Below are 18,246 nucleotides of genomic sequence, written 5' to 3'. Positions count from 1 at the left end.
TACTGTTTGTGTAGTGTGGCTAGATGGTAGCTGTACTGTTTGTGTTATGTACTGTTTGTGTAGTGTGGCTAGATGGTAGCTGTACTGTTTGTGTAATGTACTGTTTGTGTAGTATGGCTAGATGGTAGCTGTACTGTTTGTGTAGTGTGGCTAGATGGTAGCTGTACTGTTTGTGTAATGTACTGTTTGTGTAGTGTGGCTAGATGGTAGCTGTACTGTTTGTGTAGTGTGGCTAGATGGTAGCTGTACTGTTTGTGTAATGTACTGTTTGTGTAATATGGCTAGATGGTAGCTGTACTGTTTGTGTAGTGTACTGTTTGTGTAATGTACTGTTTGTTTAGTGTGGCTAGATGGTAGCTGTACTGTTTGTGTAGTGTGGCTAGATGGTAGCTGTACTGTTTGTGTAATGTACTGTTTGTGTAGTGTGGCTAGATGGTAGCTGTACTGTTTGTGTAGTGTACTGTTTGTGTAGTGTGGCTAGATGGTAGCTGTACTGTTTGTGTAGTATGGCTAGATGGTAGCTGTACTGTTTGTGTAGTGTGGCTAGATGGTAGCTGTACTGTTTGTGTAGTGTGGCTAGATGGTAGCTGTACTGTTTGTGTAGTGTGGCTAGATGGTAGCTGTACTGTTTGTGTAGTGTGGCTAGATGGTAGCTGTACTGTTTGTGTAGTGTGGCTAGATGGTAGCTGTACTGTTTGTGTATTATGGCTAGATGGTAGCTGTACTGTTTGTGTAATGTACTGTTTGTGTAGTGTGGCTAGATGGTAGCTGTACTGTTTGTGTAGTGTACTGTTTGTGTAGTGTGGCTAGATGGTAGCTGTACTGTTTGTATTATGGCTAGATGGTAGCTGTACTGTTTGTGTAATGTACTGTTTGTGTAGTGTGGCTAGATGGTAGCTGTACTGTTGGTGTAATGTACTGTTTGTGTAGTGTGGCTAGATGGTAGCTGTACTGTTTGTGTATTGTGGCTAGATGGTAGCTGTACTGTTTGTGTAGTGTACTGTTTGTGTAGTGTGGCTAGATGGTAGCTGTACTGTTTGTGTAATGTACTGTTTGTGTAATGTACTGTTTGTGTAGTGTGGCTAGATGGTAGCTGTACTGTTTGTGTAGTGTGGCTAGATGGTAGCTGTACTTTTTGTGTAGTGTGGCTAGATGGTAGCTGCACTGTTGGTGTAGTGTGGCTAGATGGTAGCTGTACTGTTTGTGTAGTGTGGCTAGATGGTAGCTGTACTGTTTGTGTAATGTACTGTTTGTGTATTATGGCTAGATGGTAGCTGTACTGTTTGTGTAATGTACTGTTTGTGTAGTGTGGCTAGATGGTAGCTGTACTGTTTGTGTAGTGTACTGTTTGTGTAATGTACTGTTTGTGTAGTGTGGCTAGATGGTAGCTGTACTGTTTGTGTAGTGTGGCTAGATGGTAGCTGTACTGTTTGTGTTATGTACTGTTTGTGTAGTGTGGCTAGATGGTAGCTGTACTGTTTGTGTAATGTACTGTTTGTGTAGTATGGCTAGATGGTAGCTGTACTGTTTGTGTAGTGTACTGTTTGTGTAATGTACTGTTTGTGTAGTATGGCTAGATGGTAGCTGTACTGTTTGTGTAGTGTGGCTAGATGGTAGCTGTACTGTTTGTGTAGTGTGGCTAGATGGTAGCTGTACTGTTTGTGTAGTGTACTGTTTGTGTAATGTACTGTTTGTGTAGTGTGGCTAGATGGTAGCTGTACTGTTTGTGTAGTGTACTGTTTGTGTAGTGTGGCTAGATGGTAGCTGTACTGTTTGTGTAGTGTACTGTTTGTGTAATGTACTGTTTGTGTAGTGTGGCTAGATGGTAGCTGTACTGTTTGTGTAGTGTGGCTAGATGGTAGCTGTACTGTTTGTGTAATGTACTGTTTGTGTAGTATGGCTAGATGGTAGCTGTACTGTTTGTGTTATGTACTGTTTGTGTAGTATGGCTAGATGGTAGCTGTACTGTTTGTGTAATGTACTGTTTGTGTAGTGTGGCTAGATGGCAGCTGTACTGTTTGTGTAATGTACTGTTTGTGTAGTGTGGCTAGATGGTAGCTGTACTGTTTGTGTAATGTACTGTTTGTAGTGTGGCTAGATGGTAGCTATACTGTTTGTGTAATGTACTGTTTGTGTAGTGTGGCTAGATGGTAGCTGTACTGTTTGTGTAGTGTGGCTAGATGGTAGCTGTACTGTTTGTATAGTGTGGCTAGATGGTAGCTGTACTGTTTGTTTAGTGTGGCTAGATGGTAGCTGTACTGTTTGTATAGTGTGGCTAGATGGTAGCTGTACTGTTTGTGTAATGTATTGTTTGTGTAGTGTGGCTAGATGGCAGCTGTACTGTTTGTGTAGTGTACTGTTTGTGTAGTGTGGCTAGATGGTAGCTGTACTGTTTGTGTAGTGTGGCTAGATGGTAGCTGTACTGTTTGTGTAATGTACTGTTTGTGTAGTATGGCTAGATGGTAGCTGTACTGTTTGTGTAATGTACTGTTTGTGTAGTGTGGCTCGATGGTAGCTGTACTGTTTGTGTAATGTACTGTTTGTGTAGTGTGGCTAGATGGTAGCTGTACTGTTTGTGTAATGTACTGTTTGTGTAGTATGGCTAGATGGCAGCTGTACTGTTTGTTTTATGTACTGTTTGTGTAGTGTGGCTAGATGGTAGCTGTACTGTTTGTGTAATGTACTGTTTGTGTAGTGTGGCAAGATGGTAGCTGTACTGTTTGTGTAGTGTGGCTAGATGGTAGCTGTACTTTTTGTGTAATGTACTGTTTGTGTAGTGTGGCTAGATGGTAGCTGTACTGTTTGTGTAGTGTGGCTAGATGGTAGCTGTACTGTTTGTGTAGTGTGGCTAGATGGTAGCTGTACTGTTTGTGCAGTATGGCTAGATGGTAGCTGTACTGTTTGTGTAGTATGGCTAGATGGTAGCTGTAATGTTTGTGTAATGTACTGTTTGTGTAGTGTGGCTAGATGGTAGCTGTACTGTTTGTGTAATGTACTGTTTGTGTATTATGGCTAGATGGTAGCTGTACTGTTTGTGTAGTGTGGCTAGATGGTAGCTGTACTGTTTGTGTAGTGTACTGTTTGTGTAATGTACTGTTTGTGTAATGTACTGTTTGTGTAGTATGGCTAGATGGTAGCTGTACTGTTTGTAATGTACTGTTTGTGCAGTATGGCTAGATGGTAGCTGTACTGTTTGTGTAATGTACTGTTTGTGTAATGTAGTGTTTGTGTAGTGTGGCTAGATGGTAGCTGTACTGTTTGTGTAATGTGGCTAGATGGTAGCTGTACTGTTTGTGTAGTGTACTGTTTCTGTAGTGTGGCTAGATGGTAGCTGTACTGTTTGTGTAATGTACTGTTTGTGTAGTATGGCTAGATGGTAGCTGTACTGCTGGTGTAATGTACTGTTTGTGTAGTGTGGCTAGATGGTAGCTGTACTGTTTGTTTAGTGTGGCTAGATGGTAGCTGTACTGTTTGTGTAATGTACTGTTTGTGTAGTATGGCTAGATGGTAGCTGTACTGTTTGTGTAGAGTGGCTAGATGGTAGCTGTACTGTTTGTGTAGTGTGGCTAGAAGTATCTTGTAAGCCAATGTGGGCTGGACACCGTTAGGTGTATGACACTTAAATAAACAACATAAACAATAAACAAACATCATATAATGTAACTGTTACGTGGGCAGTGACTTTAAGTTCCGGAATTCATAATAATGGCCAGAACAGAGCAAATGCAATGGCATCAAACACCTGGAAACCACGTGTTTGATGTATTTGATACCATTCCACCTCCTGTGGTCTGTACTACTCTGTGGGTAGGGAATTAGTTATCTCCATTGTGGATTCCTACATTTACTGTGAATCCTTTCACAAAGTGATAGATGGTTCAGACTACTGGGCAGAGGATGTGATGTGAGTGGGCACTCTGCGTCGGTGACTAGGTGGTAGAGTAAGCGCCTCTGCCCGTCTGTGGTGCCAATGTGGGTTGGCACCCCAGTGCCAGCCAGGTGGGTGATGCCAGGAGCCAGTACAGTCGGTGCCATGGCCAGTCAGTTGCAGAGTTCCACCCAGATGTGTGTCTTTGTCAACGGACAGAGAAAAGTAAAGGAGAAATGCTAAGGAGAGACGCAGAGTGCCCAGTCACCACACAGCTCTCTGGTGGATACTACTGCTGATCGATGGGATCTCTCATGCAGTCACCACACAGCTCTCTGGTGGATACTACTGCTGATCGATGGGATCTCTCATGCAGTTACCACACAGCTCTCTGGTGGATACTACTGCTGATCGATGGGATCTCTCATGCAGTCACCACACAGCTCTCTGGTGGATACTACTGCTGATCGATGGTATCTCTCATGCAGTCACCACACAGCTCTCTGGTGGATACTACTGCTGATAGATGGAATCTCTCATGCAGTCATCACACAGCTCTCTGGTGGATACTACTGCTGATAGGGAGGATCTCTCATGCACTCACCACGCAGCTCTCTGGTGGTTACTACTGCTGATAGATGGTATCTCTCATGCAGTCACCACACAGCTCTCTAGTGGATACTACTGCAGATAGAGAGGATCTCTCATGCAGTCACCACGCAGCTCTCTGGTGCACACTACTGCTGATAGACTGGGTCTCTCATGCAGTCACCACACAGCTCTCTGGTGGATACTACTGCTGATCGATGGGATCTCTCATGCAGTCACCACACAGCTCTCTGGTGGATACTACTGCTGATCGATGGGATCTCTCATGCAGTTACCACACAGCTCTCTGGTGGATACTACTGCTGATCGATGGGATCTCTCATGCAGTCACCACACAGCTCTCTGGTGGATACTACTGCTGATCGATGGGATCTCTCATGCAGTCACCACACAGCTCTCTGGTGGATACTACTGCTGATAGATGGAATCTCTCATGCAGTCATCACACAGCTCTCTGGTGGATACTACTGCTGATAGGGAGGATCTCTCATGCACTCACCACGCAGCTCTCTGGTGGTTACTACTGCTGATAGATGGTATCTCTCATGCAGTCACCACACAGCTCTCTAGTGGATACTACTGCAGATAGAGAGGATCTCTCATGCAGTCACCACACAGCTCTCTGGTGCACACTACTGCTGATAGACTGGGTCTCTCATGCAGTCTCACACAACAGACTATAAGATTCCAATAGTGTTTAAAGCTTAGATCATGTTAAATACATTACTTCTCTAAGCCCATGGTTGCTATGTAAGGTACTGTATCAGTGTACTGTAGTCCTCTGTAGCTCAGTTGCTAGAGCATAGCATTTGCAATGCTAAGATAGTGGGTTCAATTCCCGGGACTACCCATAAGGAAAAGCATAGGCAAAATGGTTTATTGTGTCAGTGTCATACTCCTCTCGGCCACCAGGTGTCTCATGAGCTCAACATTAGGCCTGAGCTCGATAATCTCTGATTCACTTTGTGGTGCTCGTAAAACAATCAGCAGCATCTTATAATGCAACACACTCTGTTAATCACCCTAACCTGGAGATAATGTGTGAAAATGAATACATATGAAATGTTAGACTGGTGTTTGAGGAAGGAAAATCAGGGTTAGGTTGCATGATTAAATCAGGGTTAGGTGCATGATTACATCAGGGTTAGGTTGCATGATTAAACCAGGGTTAGGTGCATGATTAAATCAGGATTAGGTGCATGATTAAATCAGGGTTAGGTACATGATTACATCAGGGTTAGGTTGCATGATGAAAACAGGGTTAGGTTGCATGATTAAATCAGGGTTAGGTGCATGATTAAATCAGGGTTAGGTTACATGATTAAATCAGGATTAGGTGCATGATTAAACCAGGGTTAGGTGCATGATTAAATCAGGGTTAGGTTACATGATTAAATCAGGGTTAGGTTACATGATGAAAACAGGGTTAGGTTTGCATGATTAAATCAAGGTTCCTGTTGTCCATTATAGCTCACATTGTTACTGATGAGACATGTAGAACAGAACAGAGGAGGGAAAGAGAGTGGAGGAGGGAGATAAAAATAGTTATCTTACCCTTCTGCCCTTTGACCCCGGGACCCCTGTTATACCCCTCTGCCCCTGAGGACCCTGGGAGGGAGAGCGAGAGGGAGAGCGAGAGGGCGGGAGGGAGGGAGAGAGAGAGAGAGGGGGGGGGGGGGGAGAGTGGGAGGGGGGATTGTTATTGATGTGTTCGAGAGAGTTCATGACCGTTCAATTCAGTTGCAGTGTCACAGTTCACAAATGCTAAATGTGGAACAGGAGAGATGCAACTCAATCAATTACACAGTAAGTCACACTGTTTCTGTTTGAAATAGAGCAGACAATCATCTACATTCCACCTGTTGATCAGATGTTTTCTGATGTGATCACCCAGCTGTAGTGTAGATGTACAGTAGAAGCTACAATGGATGCAATTAAGTGAGAGCGTTTACATTGACTAAATGAGGCTAAATGAGCATTGTCTATCTACTGGTTGCTGTTAAGAAGCTGTTATACAGTATTGCATAATAATCAGTCAGTCTATTGAAGTACTGTGCTTATGGAAGGTCAGACTTTAATGTGAGAAACAGGCAAAATTATATAAAGTTTCCCAGTTAAATGGTAAGTATATATAATAGTACAAGATCATTTACAACAAATCTTCAGACTCTGTCACGAATATTACCGAAGGTGGCTCCCCTTCCTGTTCGGGTGGCGCACGGCGGTCGTCGTCGCCGGTCTACTAGCTGCCACCGATCCTTTGTTCCGTGTTCGTTTGGTTTTGTCTAATTGGTTTCACCTGTTCCTTGTTTGGTTGTTAGGGTGGTGTTATTTAAGTTCGTTTAGCCTGCTTCTGTTTGTGCGGGCTTGTTCTTCTGTATTTTGTGAGAGGTGTTAGTGTTTGTTGGGTTTTCTCGCTGTCCTGGTATTTTACCTAAGGGGTAATATTTGTTTTAATAGTTACGCCTGTGTTGGGTAAATACTATTTTGTTCTTTTGATTTTGGACATTAAAGCGTGTTTTTTTCCCGCATCATTTGCTCTCTGCGCCTGACTCCACAACCATTCACTCATTGAGCGTTACAGAAGCCCGCACCAACCTTATGTAGTCAGCAGGAGCAGCGACCACCCCTCTCCCCACGATGGAGGAGAGAGTCCTTCATCACACGTCCATCCTCCATCGCATCGGATCAGCGATGGATCAAATGATGGAGAGGATGGACCGTTGGGAGAGGAGTGGTCTCCCTACTACCCCACCTACCCTCCCACCAGCAACTCTACCATCTCCTCCAGCGGGATCCGGTGCCAGCGCTCTGCGCATCACGCCTCCGGGGGAGTATGATGGAGCTGCGGCGGGGTGCCAGGGATTTCTGCTACAACTAGATCTCTACCTGGCCACCGTTCGGCCGGCTCCCTCGGATGAGGAGAGCGTGAGTGTCCTCGTCTCTTGCCTGACGGGTAGAGCCCTGGAGTGGGCCAATGCTGTCTGGAACGGGCCCGAATCAGCGAGGGGCAACTACCCGAGTTCACCCGCCGTTTCTGGGCCGTGTTCGATCACCCTCCGGAGGGCCGAGCGGCGGGTGAGAGGTTGTTCCATCTCCGGCAGGGGACGAGGAGCGCGCAGGACTTCGCGCTGGATTTCCGGACCTTGGCCGCTGGTGCAGGGTGGAACGACAGGGCCCTGATAGACCATTACAGGTGTAGCCTGAGAGAGAGGTCGTCCGCAGGGAGCTGGCTTGTCGGGACACTACGCTCAGCCTGGATGAACTGATAGACCTGTCGATCTGGTTAGACCATCTGCTAGCTGCTCGCGGACGTTCTGAAAGGGTCCTGTTAGTTCCACCTCCTGACCCTCCCGCTCCTATCCCGATGGAGCTAGGAGGGGCAGCATCTAGGGACATCGGAGAGGAGGCTCCTCCTGTACCAGTTGTGGCCGGAGAGGGCACACTTCAGGTCGGTGCTGGAGAAGTTCATCTGGGAGTCGAGAGGGCAGGCAGAACACTCCTCGGTTACCCCAGGTGAGTCAGCACCACACTCTCCCAGAGTTTCCCGTTGGTCACATGTTTTTAATGAATTAATGAATTAATTTGTTTCCTTAAATTTGTTTCCACTCTCCAGCATAAGGCGCTAGTCGATTCAGGCGCAGCTGGGAACTTTATAGATCGCGGACTCACTCAGAGGTTGAGGATTCCGTTAGTTAAGGTAGAACCCCCTTTCCCCGTGCACTCTTTAGATAGTCGACCGTTAGGGTCAGGGCTGGTCAGGGAGGCCACAATTCCTTTGGAGATGATTACGCAGGGGAATCATAAGGAGCGGATTAGTCTGTTCCTTATCGATTCACCTGCGTTTCCGGTGGTGCTGGGGATTCCCTAGCTGGTTATTCACAATCGGACGATTTCGTGGAAACAGGGAACTCTCCAGGGGTGGTCTGATGATGAGTGTTCAGGCAGGTGTGTAGGAGTTTCAATCGGTGCGACAACGGTGGAGAGTCCAGACCAGGTTTCCACCGTGCGCATTCCCACTGAGTATGCCGATTTGGCTATCGCTTTCAGTAAAAAGAAAGCGACCCAATTACCACCCCATCGACAGGGGGATTGCGTGATAAACCTCCAGGTAAACGCTGCACTCCCCAGGAGTCATTGTATCCTTTATCCCAGGAGGAGACGTTGGCTATGGAGACATATGTCACGGAAGCTCTGGGACAGGGGTACATTCGGCCCTCCATGTCACCCGTCTCCTCGAGTTTCTTTTTTGTGAAGAAAAAGGATGGTGGTTTACGTCCGTGTATTGATTATCGAGGTCTCAATTCAATCACGGTGGGTTTTAGTTACCCACTACCTCTCATCGCTACGGCAGTTGAATCATTTCACGGAGCGCAGTTCTTCACGAAACTGGATCTCAGGAGAGCATATAATCTGCGTATTCGGGAGGGAGATGAGTGGAAAACCACGTTTAGTACCACATCTGGCCATTATGAGTACCTCGTCATGCCGTACGGGTTAAAGAATGCTCCAGCTATCTTTCAATCCTTCGTTGACGAGATTCTCAGAGACCTGCACGGACAGGGTGTAGTGGTGTATATTGACGATATTTTGATCTACTCCACTACACGCATGTGTCTCTGGTGCGCAAGGTTCTTGGGCGAATGCTGGAGCATGACCTGTACGTGAAGGCGGAGAAATGTGAGTTTTCCAAACGAGCCGTTTCCTTCCTGGGTTATCGCATTTCCAGCTCGGGGGTGGTAATGGAGGGTGACCGCGTCAAGGCCGTGCGTAATTGCCCGTCTCCGACCACGGTAAAGGAGGTGCAGCGGTTCTTAGGGTCTGCCAATTACTACCGGAGGTTTATCCGGGGTTTTGGTCAGGTAGCAGCTCCTATTACCTCACTGCTGAAGGGGGACCGGTGCGTTTGCAGTGGTCAGCAGAGGCAGACGGAGCTTTCCGTAGGTTGACGGCACTGTTCACCGAGGCGCCGGTGTTGGCGCATCCGGACCCTTTTTTGGCGTTCATAGTAGAGGTGGACGCATCCGAGGCTGGGGTTGGAGCGGTGCTCTCACAGTGCTCGGGTACGCCACCGAAGCACCGCCCCTGTGCTTTTTTTTCAAAGAAGCTCGGGCCAGCGGAGTGGAATTATGATGTGGGGGACAGGGAGTTGTTGGCTATGGTTAAGGCCCTGAAGGTGTGGAGACACTGGCTTGAGGGGGCTAAGCACCCTTTCCTCATCTGGACTGACCACCGTAACCTGGAGTATATCCGATCAGCTAGGAGACTGAATCCTCGTCAGGCAAGGTTCGTTTTACGATCTCGTATCGACCAGGTTCCCTCAACACTAAGGCTGACGCGCTGTCCCGCCTCTATTACACTGAGGACCAGTCCATCGATCCTACTCCCATCATTCCGGCGGCTAAGCTGGTGGCACCAGTAGTATGGGAGGTGGACGCGGACATCGAGCGGGCGCTAAGGGAGGAACCTGCACCTCCACAGTGTCCGGAGGGTCGTAGGTACGTGCCGCTCGCTGTTCGTGATCAATTGATTCGATGGGCTCATAGTCTACCCTCGTCGGGTCACCCGGGTATTTCAAGGACAGTGCGAGGTCTTAGGGGGAAGTACTGGTGGCCCACCTTGGTGAGGGATGTGCGATTCTATGTCTCCTCCTGTTCGGTGTGCGCCCAGAGTAAGGCTCCTAGGCACCTGCCACGAGGGAAGTTACAACCCCTCCCCGTTCCACAACGGCCGTGGACCCATCTATCGGTGGATTTTCTTACTGACCTTCCCCCCTCTCAGCGAAACACAACGATCCTGGTCGTTGTGGATCGGTTCTCCTATAATTCCTGCCATCTTATCCCGTTGCCCGGTCTCCCTACGGTCCTACAGACTGCAGAGGCTCTGTTCACCCATGTCTTCCGGCACTACGGGGTGCCCGAGGATATTGTTTCTGATCGGGGTCCCCAGTTTACCTCCCGAGTGTGGATTGCATTTATGGAACGTCTGGGGGTCTCGGTCAGCCTGACCTCAGGGTATCACCCGGAGAGTAATGGGCAAGTGGAGAGAGTGAACCAGGAAGTGGGTAGGTTTCTGCGGTCGTATTGCCAGGATCGGCCAGGGGAGTGGGCGAGATACATCCCCTGGGCTGAAATGGCCCAGAATTCACTAAGCCACTCCTCTACCAACATGTAGAGGAGACCTGGAGGAGACCTGGAGGGCCGTCCAGGATTCATTACGTCAGGCGAGTGGACGGCAGAAGAAGAGCACTGACCGTCACCGCAGTGAGGCCCCCGTGTTTGCACCGGGGGACAGGGTCTGGCTCTCGACCCGAAACCTGCCCCTCCGCTTGCCCTGCCGGAAGCTGGGTCCGCAGTGTGTAGGGCCATTTAAAGTCCTGAGGAGAATAAACGAGGTTTGTTATCGATTATTACTTCCTTCGTATTATCGCATTAACCCCTCTTTTCATGTGTCTCTCCTCAGGCCGGTGGTAGCTGGTCCCATGCAGGAAGGTGAGGTTCCGGAGGTCCCTCCGCCCCCTCTGAACATCGAGGGGTCCCCGGCGTACACGATATGAGCTATTCTGGACTCAAGACGCCGGGTGAGGGGCCTGCAGTACCTCGTTGACTGGGAGGGGTACGGTCCGGAGGAGAGGTGCTGGGTCCCGGTGGGGGATATTCTGGATCCATCTATGTTGAGAGAGTTCCATCGCCTCCATCCGGATCGCCCTGCGCCTCGGCCCCCGGGTCGTCCCCGAGGCCGGCGTCGGCACACTGCGCGTCAGGGGGGGGTACTGTCACGAATATTACCGAAGGTGGCTCCCCTTCTTGTTCGGGTGGCGCTCGGCGGTCGTCGTCGCCGGTCTACTAGCTGCCACCGATCCTTTGTTCCGTGTTCGTTTGGTTTTGTCTAATTGGTTTCACCTGTTCATTGTTTGGTTGTTAGGGTGGTGTTATTTAAGTTTGTTTAGCCCGCTGCTGTTTGTGCGGGCTTGTTCTTCTGTATTTGTGAGAGGTGTTCGTGTTTTGTTGGGTTTTCTCGCTGTCCTGGTATTTTACCTAAGGGTACTATTTGTTTTAATAGTTACGCCTGTGTTGGGTAAATACTATTTTGTTATTTTGCTTTTGAACATTAAAGCGTGTTTTTTCCCGCATCCTTTGCTCTCTGCGCCTGACTCCACAACCATTCACTCATTGAGCGTTACTGACTCCACACCCATACACTCATTGAGCGTTACTGACTCCACACCGATACACTCATTGAGCGTTACAGACTCCACAACCATTCACTCATTGAGCGTTACTGACTCCACACCCATACACTCATTGAGCGTTACTGACTCCACACCGATACACTCATTGAGCGTTACAGACTCCACACCCATTCACTCATTGAGCGTTACAGACTCCACACCCATACACTCATTGAGCGTTACAGACTCCACACCCATTCACTCATTGAGCGTTACTGACTCCACACCCATTCACTCATTGAGCGTTACAGACTCCACATCCATACACTCATTGAGCGTTACTGACTCCACACCCATTCACTCATTGAGCGTTACTGACTCCACACCCATTCACTCATTGAGCGTTACAGACTCCACATCCATACACTCATTGAGCGTTACTGACTCCACACCCATACACTCATTGAGCGTTACTGACTCCACACCCATTCACTCATTGAGCGTTACTGACTCCACACCCATTCACTCATTGAGCGTTACAGACTCCACATCCATACACTCATTGAGCGTTACTGACTCCACACCCATTCACTCATTGAGCGTTACAGACTCCACACCCATTCACTCATTGAGCGTTACAGACTCCACATCCATACACTCATTGAGCGTTACTGACTCCACACCCATACACTCATTGAGCGTTACTGACTCCACACACATACACTCATTGAGCGTTACTGACTCCACACCCATACACTCATTGAGCGTTACTGACTCCACACCCATTCACTCATTGAGCGTTACTGACTCCACACCCATACACTCATTGAGCGTTACTGACTCCACACCCATACACTCATTGAGCGTTACTGACTCCACACCCATTCACTCATTGAGCGTTACAGACTCCACACCCATTCACTCATTGAGCGTTACAGACTCCACACCCATTCACTCATTGAGCGTTACAGACTCCACACCCATTCACTCATTGAGCGTTACAGACTCCACACCCATTCACTCATTGAGCGTTACAGACTCCACACCCATTCACTCATTGAGCGTTACAGACTCCACACCCATTCACTCATTGAGCGTTACAGACTCCACACCCATTCACTCATTGAGCGTTACAGACTCCACACCCATTCACTCATTGAGCGTTAGACTCGATTTACGTATTTATATTAATCCCCCAATTAAAGTGTTTACGATAACTAGACAAGACATAAAATAAGGGAGTCAATGTATTTAATCTGTTCAATCCGTTAAGTTCATAATGTTTATATGTCACAAGCCCTACTGATGACGAGGAACGTTATCTCCTCTCCAACCACAAGTGCACTCAATGAGAGAGAGGGAGAGTGCTTTCCTCTGGCCCAAGGAGAGAGAGAGAGAGAGAGAGAGAGAGAGACACGGATACAGCTTGAGCCCCAACCTCTTCAACACACAGTACCAGTCAAAGGTTTGGACACACCTACTCATTCAAGGGATTTTCTTTATTTTTACTATTTTCTACATTGTAGAATAATAGTGAAGACATCAAAACTATGAAATAACACATATGGAATCATGTAGTAACCAAAAAACTGTTAAACAAATCAAAATATATACAGACATACAGAATATGTACAGACTCAGTGAGCATAGCCTTGCCATTGAGAGAGGCCGCAGTAGGCAGACATGGCTCTCAAGAGAAGACAGGCTATGTGCTCACTGCCCACAGAATGAGGTGAACACTGAGCTGCACTTCCTAACCTCCTGCCCAATGTATGACCATATTAGAGACACATATTTCCCTCAGATTACACAGATCCACAAAGATTTAGAAAACAAATCCAAATTTGCTAAACTCCCATATCTATTGGGTGAAATACCACAGTGTGCCATCACAGCAGCAAGATTTGTGACCTGTTGCCACAAGAAAAGGGCAACCTGTGAAGAACAAACACTGTTGTAAATACAACCTATATGTTCATGTATTTTCCCTTGTGTACTGTAACTATTTGCCCATCGTTGTAAATACAACCTATATGTTCATGTATTTTCCCTTGTGTCCTGTAACTATTTGCCCATCGTTGTAAATACAACCTATATGTTCATGTATTTTCCCTTGTGTCCTGTAACTATTTGCCCATCGTTGTAAATACAACCTATATGTTCATGTATTTTCCCTTGTGTACTGTAACTATTTGCCCATCGTTGTAAATACAACCTATATGTTCATGTATTTTCCCTTGTGTACTGTAACTATTTGCCCATCGTTGTAAATACAACCTATATGTTCATGTATTTTCCCTTGTGTCCTGTAACTATTTGCCCATCGTTGTAAATAAAACCTATATGTTCATGTATTTTCCCTTGTGTACTGTAACTATTTGCCCATCGTTGTAAATACAACCTATATGTTCATGTATTTTCCCTTGTGTCCTGTAACTATTTGCCCATCGTTGTAAATACAACCTATATGTTCATGTATTTTCCCTTGTGTCCTGTAACTATTTGCCCATCGTTGTAACATTGTACATGGACATAATATGACATTAGAAATGTCTGTATTCCTTTGAAAATGTTTTCTCTACATTTTTTATTGTTTATTTCACTTTTGTTTATGATCTATTTCACTTGCTTTGGCAATGTAAAGATATGTTTCCCATGCCAATAAAGCCCTTTGAATCGAATTGAGAGAGAGAGCGAGAGAGAGAGAGAGAGAGGGACAGAGAGAGAGGGAGATAGAGATAGAGAGAGGGACAGAGAGAGAGAGCGAGAGAGAGAGAGAGAGAGGGACAGAGAGAGAGGGAGATAGAGATAGAGAGAGGGACAGAGAGAGAGAGAGAGAGAGAGAGAGAGAGAGAGAGAGAGAGAGAGAGGGACAGAGAGAGAGGGAGATAGAGATAGAGAGAGGGAGATAGAGATAGAGAGAGGGACAGAGAGAGAGAGAGAGCGAGAGAGAGAGAGAGAGGGACAGAGAGAGAGGGAGATAGAGATAGAGAGAAAATGCTATCCTAACATTATATGAGTGGGATAGAACGTCAGACATATTTCACAACAAAGTTTCATTGCTGAAGACTTACAAATGGGCCTTGCAGACCTACATCGCCAGGTCCGCCTGGAAGGCCTGGATACCCCTTGGACCAAAACAGAAACCAGAAGAAAGGACAAACAATTAGTGAGGAAAGTAAAGTACATTTTGCAAAGTAAAGTAAGCTGTTAATTGTAGGACACTTGGGCAATTTCCTTGTCTGGGCATGTAACCATTAATGTGACTGTTGATTGATTGATTGGTTGATTGAGAAGAGTCTCTCCTTCAGCGTACTGAGCTCGAACTAATGCCAGAGAACAAGAGAGAGGAACACAGCCAAGGTTTCTGGTTAGTACAGGGAGCAGTGTGTGTATGCAACTCTCCCTCTGTACAGCCAATCTATGCTAACGGTTAACTAAAATAAAATCATTCAACTGAAACTACATCCCTGTTATGCAATCATTCCAAAATAAAACTATATTTTACAAGGACCCTGACATCAACACTGAATTATTCCTGAAGCCCTTGACTTTGTGGTTTTGCTTGTCTGCAGTGTGGCTGTTACAGGACAGGAAGGTTTGGCCAGGGCCACCATCACTCATCCCACTGACTGGTTGCAGCCTGCCAGCCAACCATCCAGTCAGCCAACCAGCCAGCCAACCTGTCAGCCAGACTGCCAGCAAGTCAACCAGTTAGACAGCCAGCCAGCGAGGCAGCCAGCCATCCAGCCAGCCATCCAGCCAGCCAGCCAAGGAGACAAGCAGCCAGTCAGCAGCCAGACGATCAGCCAGGGAGCCAGCCAGCCAGCCAGAAGCTCAGGGCTGGTGACCAAAGACACAAACCTGGAGCTGTCTGTCCACAGGCCCTAAGCCAGCAAGGAACATCAACCAGTCTCTCTCTGTCTCCAGACACTCCACAGAACACAGCAGTGCTCACAAATCTCTGCTACACTAGAATGCTCACAGACACAGGCAGGGCTTAACCACAGGGAGAGAGAGTGAGGGGGAGAGACACAGGTCAAGGCTGTAAAAGAGCATTCCCAGACAGAGAGAGAGAGGTACACAGGTCAAGACTACAGAAGAACATTCACAGACAGACACAGAGAGAGAGGTACACAGGTCAAGGCTACAGAAGAACATTCACAGAGAGAGAGAGAGAGGTACACAGGTCAAGGCTACAGAAGAACATTCACAGACAGAGAGAGAGAGGTACACAGGTCAAGGCTACAGAAGAACATTCACAAGAGAGAGAGAGAGAGGTACACAGGTCAAGGCTACAGAAGAACATTCACAAACAGAGAGAGAGAGAGGTACACAGGTCAAGACTACAGAAGAACATTCACAGACAGACACAGAGAGAGAGGTACACAGGTCAAGGCTACAGAAGAACATTCACAGACAGAGAGAGAGAGGTACACAGGTCAAGGCTACAGAAGAACATTCACAGACAGACACAGAGAGAGAGGGACACAGGTCAAGACTACAGAAGAACATTCACAGACAGACACAGAGAGAGAGGGACACAGGACAAGACTACAGAAGAACATTCACAGACAGACACAGAGAGAGAGGGACACAGGTCAAGACTACAGAAGAACATTCACAGACAGACACAGAGAGAGAGAGGGACACAGGTCAAGACTACAGAAGAACATTCACAGACAGACACAGAGAGAGAGGGACACAGGTCAAGACTACAGAAGAGCATTCACAGACAGACACAGAGAGAGAGGGACACAGGCCAAGACTACAGAAGAACATTCACAGACAGACAGACACAGAGAGAGAGGGACACAGGTCAAGAATACAGAAGAACATTCACAGACAGACACAGAGAGAGAGGGACACAGGTCAAGACTACAGAAGAACATTCACAGACAGACACAGAGAGAGAGAGGGACACAGGTCAAGACTACAGAAGAACATTCACAGACAGACACAGAGAGAGAGGGACACAGGTCAAGACTACAGAAGAGCATTCACAGACAGACACAGAGAGAGAGGGACACAGGCCAAGACTACAGAATAACATTCACAGACAGACAGACACAGAGAGAGAGGGACACAGGTCAAGAATACAGAAGAACATTCACAGACAGACACAGAGAGAGAGGGACACAGGTCAAGACTACAGAAGAACATTCACAGACAGACACAGAGAGAGAGGGACACAGGTCAAGACTACAGAAGAGCATTCACAGACAGACACAGAGAGAGAGGGACACAGGCCAAGACTACAGAAGAACATTCACAGACAGACACAGAGAGAGAGGGACACAGGTCAAGACTACAGAAGAACATTCACAGACAGACACAGAGAGAGAGGGACACAGGTCAAGACTACAGAAGAACATTCACAGACAGACACAGAGAGAGAGGGACACAGGCCAAGACTACAGAAGAACATTCACAGACAGACAGGGGTAGAGAACATAGGAGGATAGTGTACAGAACTCTAAGATAGGTATCTCAAACGCTAAAGAGGAAATAGCATTTATATTAAGATATGGGACAGAGCCATACAGTAGTTACACCATTTTTAGATACTGCCTTGAGGTTCAGAGTTACAGTTGATCAAACACAGAAAATACAGAAACTAAGATAACAAAAAGTGCTGTTGATATGCCTCCAAACCCCTGGGAGGCAGGGACTGAGCTGCCAACATGCCACCAGTGTAATGCTTCCAGACACTCTCTCTAAGTGGTGCATATAGACATAGTGTACTTAGTTCTGTACCTACCCTGGACCCCATCTCCCCAGGAGGACCCAACGGACCTGCAGGACCACGGTCACCCTGGGAAACACAAGCACAGGAGAAGGATCGTTAACCGCTGTACCACCACCGACCTGCACCTCCATACATCCAAACATCAAACCTATCGGCTCCACAGGACATGAGGTAATATGAGAGCCCCCAGAACACAGTACAGGCTAGAGTGAGAGCTGTAAATATCACAGAGTGGGCATTTAAAGTGGATACTAATGTCTGTCTATAGTAAAATCCCCCCACTCACACTATGTAACAGGACTGGCCAGCTTGTTACAGTAAAACTCTGAAAGTTGTGGATGGATGAGCCTGACTGGGTCTCTCCTCTAGTATCTAACAGTCTGACTGGGTCTCTCCTCTAGTATCTAACAGTCTGACTGGGTCTCTCCTCTAGTATCTAACAGTCTGACTGGGTCTCTCCTCTAGTATCTAACAGTCTGACTGGGTCTCTCCTCTAGTATCTAACAGTCTGACTGGGTCTCTCCTCTAGTATCTAACAGTCTGACTGGGTCTCTCCTCTAGTATCTAACAGTCTGACTGGGTCTCTCCTCTAGTATCTAACAGTCTGACTGGGTCTCTCCTCTAGTATCTAACAGTCTGACTGGGTCTCTCCTCTAGTATCTAACAGTCTGACTGGGTCTCTCCTCTAGTATCTAACAGTCTGACTGGGTCTCTCCTCTAGTATCTAACAGTCTGACTGGGTCTCTCCTCTAGTATCTAACAGTCTGACTGGGTCTCTCCTCTAGTATCTAACAGTCTGACTGGGTCTCTCCTCTAGTATCTAACAGTCTGACTGGGTCTCTCCTCTAG

The 18,246-nt window shown here is 47.1% G+C and overlaps 1 protein-coding gene across 1 annotated transcript in view; it reads right to left on the bottom strand.

Moving 5' to 3' along the window:
• col24a1 (collagen type XXIV alpha 1 chain) overlaps positions 1–18,246 on the bottom strand; it is a 265,549-nt gene that overhangs the window by 129,812 nt on the left and 117,491 nt on the right. Inside the window, exons 26-28 of the mRNA XM_031785672.1 lie at positions 17,410–17,463; positions 14,723–14,776; positions 6,032–6,085 (exon numbers count right to left, since the gene is read on the bottom strand). Coding sequence (XP_031641532.1) covers positions 6,032–6,085; positions 14,723–14,776; positions 17,410–17,463 — 162 coding nt within the window. The remainder of the gene's footprint in view (positions 1–6,031; positions 6,086–14,722; positions 14,777–17,409; positions 17,464–18,246) is intronic.

The sequence above is a fragment of the Oncorhynchus kisutch genome, linkage group LG13 (genome assembly GCF_002021735.2).
Source record: "Oncorhynchus kisutch isolate 150728-3 linkage group LG13, Okis_V2, whole genome shotgun sequence".
NCBI classification, from domain to species: Eukaryota; Metazoa; Chordata; class Actinopteri; order Salmoniformes; family Salmonidae; genus Oncorhynchus; species Oncorhynchus kisutch.
The sequence above is the reverse complement of the archived record's forward strand: the minus strand, read 5'-3'. Positions and strand labels throughout refer to the sequence as shown.